At 42.0% G+C, this 2,760-nt stretch overlaps 1 protein-coding gene across 1 annotated transcript; it reads right to left on the bottom strand.

Annotated features, from left to right (window-relative positions):
• Positions 1-1,051: 1,051 nt before the first annotated feature.
• Positions 1,052-2,206, bottom strand: LOC108674283 (the record flags this gene model as incomplete). The annotated part of the gene is made up of 2 exons (XM_018162221.1): positions 1,052-1,392; positions 2,087-2,206. Coding segments are annotated over 2 exons (461 nt in total), but the record flags the coding sequence as incomplete, so codon positions are not given.
• Between the last annotated feature and the right edge of the window lie 554 nt (positions 2,207-2,760).

Genomic DNA, 2,760 nt, shown 5'->3' with positions numbered 1-2,760 from the left:
ATCGCTACCGCCCACCGTCGTGAAGTTGTAAGCGCTGCCTTCGTCACTTGCGTCGTCCATCGTGCTGCCAACACGTCAAGAGGTCAACGTCTTGCAGTCAACTCTATGATACACCAAAGAGCTTATGAGACGTCTTAGAGCTGCAAGTGGCGCTTAGGGTATTTAAAACATCAACCACTACAGACTACACCCCCAGCTATTCCCAATGACAAATATCAAGACAGTGGAACTGATTTAGATAGCATCAATAGAAAATATGCCTGATTTGTTGCATGAATGTGAGGCGTGAGGCGCACCTGGGGAGGCGGAGGCGGATGCCGAGGTAGTATCCCAGGAGGCGTCCATGCGAGGCGTTGCGAGGCGGAGGCACCCACGTCACGCGCAGCGACCGAGAGCTCGAACTCACCACCTGCAGAGGAATTAAAAATTTTATTCGCTAAATACCTTCCGGATGTAAATCTTTATGTGTTTTTAGTTAACAATTTTAGAATCGGCTCGGTTTTCAGGTAAAAGGATAGAAGGAAGGTACAAGGAAGGTTCCCTCCCTGTTCTTATGCGATCGATAGTGATTTTAAAGTTCTAGCATCCACATCCGGGGTTACTGATCTACCAATTCTATAATCCCTGTTTATATTCAAACAGAAGCCTAGTGTGAATCCCGCTTTTAGCTCCTTTCCTCTTGAAATAGTAAATAGATAGGCCCGCCTATTAGCATTAATTTCATGTCGCATTTGCTTATTTCCATTTTAATGACTTACAGTGGATTTTACTTTACTAATTGATTGTACTTGTGTTTCTAGGACTGAACTTCTTCTAAAATGAACTTTGTGTTATGAACTGACGATAGAGCTGGACTCCGAAACGCTTTCTCTTATAAAGAAATGGTGAATTTTTGTGGTTTTATCTTTGCTTTAAATTCCTGGAACCACATCCTGCACAACCTGCGACGAGCCACATCCTGCACCACCTGCAACGAACCACATCCTGCACCACCTGCAACCAATTACATCCTGCACCACATGCAGCGAACCACATCCTGCACCACTTGCAACTAATTGCATCCTGCACCACCTGCAGCGAACCGCATCCTGCACCACCTGCAACTAATTACATCCTGCACCACCTGCAGCGAACCACATCCTGCACCACCTGCATCTACAGTGCCTAACGCAAAACTCCCGAGCCCGTTCGCGTGTAGAGATTCTCCCTCCATGGGACCCAGGCTTTCAGAATACGAAGATTTATCGTCCAAATCAGGTTCATTTTCTTCGAACTGCAAACCTCCTAAAGCCTGGAGGCGGTTGTGGTGAGAAACGCGGGCTTCAAATTGCGTGACGAATTCTTCCACAGATGAACTTCTGATTTGGTCCACTGGTGCCCATTCCCCTGAAGCTAGCACAAAACGTCGATTATTTGTGAATGAAAGTTGAAGTCTCTCTTCACAAATTAAATGCATTGAAAGGGGCAAGTAACCCCATAAAAACACATCTTCTACCGAGGCATGACGAAAAGTTTACGTGAAACAATAATTCAGCCTCACTAGGAAACTACATTTAAGAAACGCAGAAAACATACTCGTTTGCACCACATTTTAATTTGAAAATAACACAGTGCAAATAAATGCTGCATAATTACATAGCCTTCAAGTTACATGAATAATAGAGATATGAAATAAAAAAATGAAGGGTGGAAACAAAAACGTTTACGAAGACTTTCCTGAAATCAAAAGATATAAATGATGCTCGTGTCGTCTCCTACGGTGCCCAGTAACAGCTAATGCTGTACTGTTGCAGATTGTGGGATTAGATACGCCTTTTAAAGGACTGAGCATGGAATTTACTAAAAAGTTCTCATGGATTCTTCAACAAGTAAATGGATATATATACTATTGAAAGAATGGCACATCCTATATAAAACATGAGGTTCAATGCAGTAGAAACTGAATAGAATTACGAGAATTAGGGACAGCATGCGAGCCAAAGGTGAACAGCGCTGAAAATAGTGAACAAAGAACAAAAAGTGAACGAGGAATTGAAAAAGTGAACGAGGTGAAGAAGGGTGCGTCAAAAGTGAACGAGGAACATACCGGTTTCTCTGCTCCACGACAGACTGGGGTCGGGAGAGCCTTGGGCTGCGCACGACACGACAGCGAGACCTCCAAGGGCTGCAGACACGTCCTCGGGGGGCGACACCCACGACGGAGGAACTGACGAGCGAATGAAATTAGAGATCCAATGTTTCCAGAACTTTTATTGTGATTAGTTGGGGCAGTAATGTAACCGATAAATTTATTTCTCCATAAAATTTAACGTTATATGTTAAGTATTCTTTTTCACTACCCAAGTGGCATCGCAACAATTTACATAATTGATCATTGAGTCTTCTAGTGTTAAGGCATCAAAATTACTTCACTATTGAACATAAAATTCATTTCCATCTCGTTTACTAAATTCCAAGTAAAAAGAATGACCTATAGCTTCCTAAAACATTTCTCACCGACAGACTAACCATAATATTACAAAGCCCAAGATTTCTTCATATTAAAATTGATGTCGTTGACTATTTTTAAATAACATGCAACATTGAAAATTTCTATTAACAGCGATGCAGAAGCTTTGACCAAAGCAAGTTAAGGAATAAGCATCTATAACTCTCTCTGGCTCTTTATGTGTGTCATAAACAATGGATGTTCCATGGAAGTATTAAAATTGTACTCGTAATTATAATCTAGAAATGTCACAAGTGCATCTTTTGGTCCCG

Source organism: Hyalella azteca, unplaced genomic scaffold, assembly GCF_000764305.2.
Source record: "Hyalella azteca isolate HAZT.00-mixed unplaced genomic scaffold, Hazt_2.0.2 contig14391, whole genome shotgun sequence".
Taxonomy (NCBI): Eukaryota; Metazoa; Arthropoda; class Malacostraca; order Amphipoda; family Hyalellidae; genus Hyalella; species Hyalella azteca.
The sequence above is the reverse complement of the archived record's forward strand: the minus strand, read 5'-3'. Positions and strand labels throughout refer to the sequence as shown.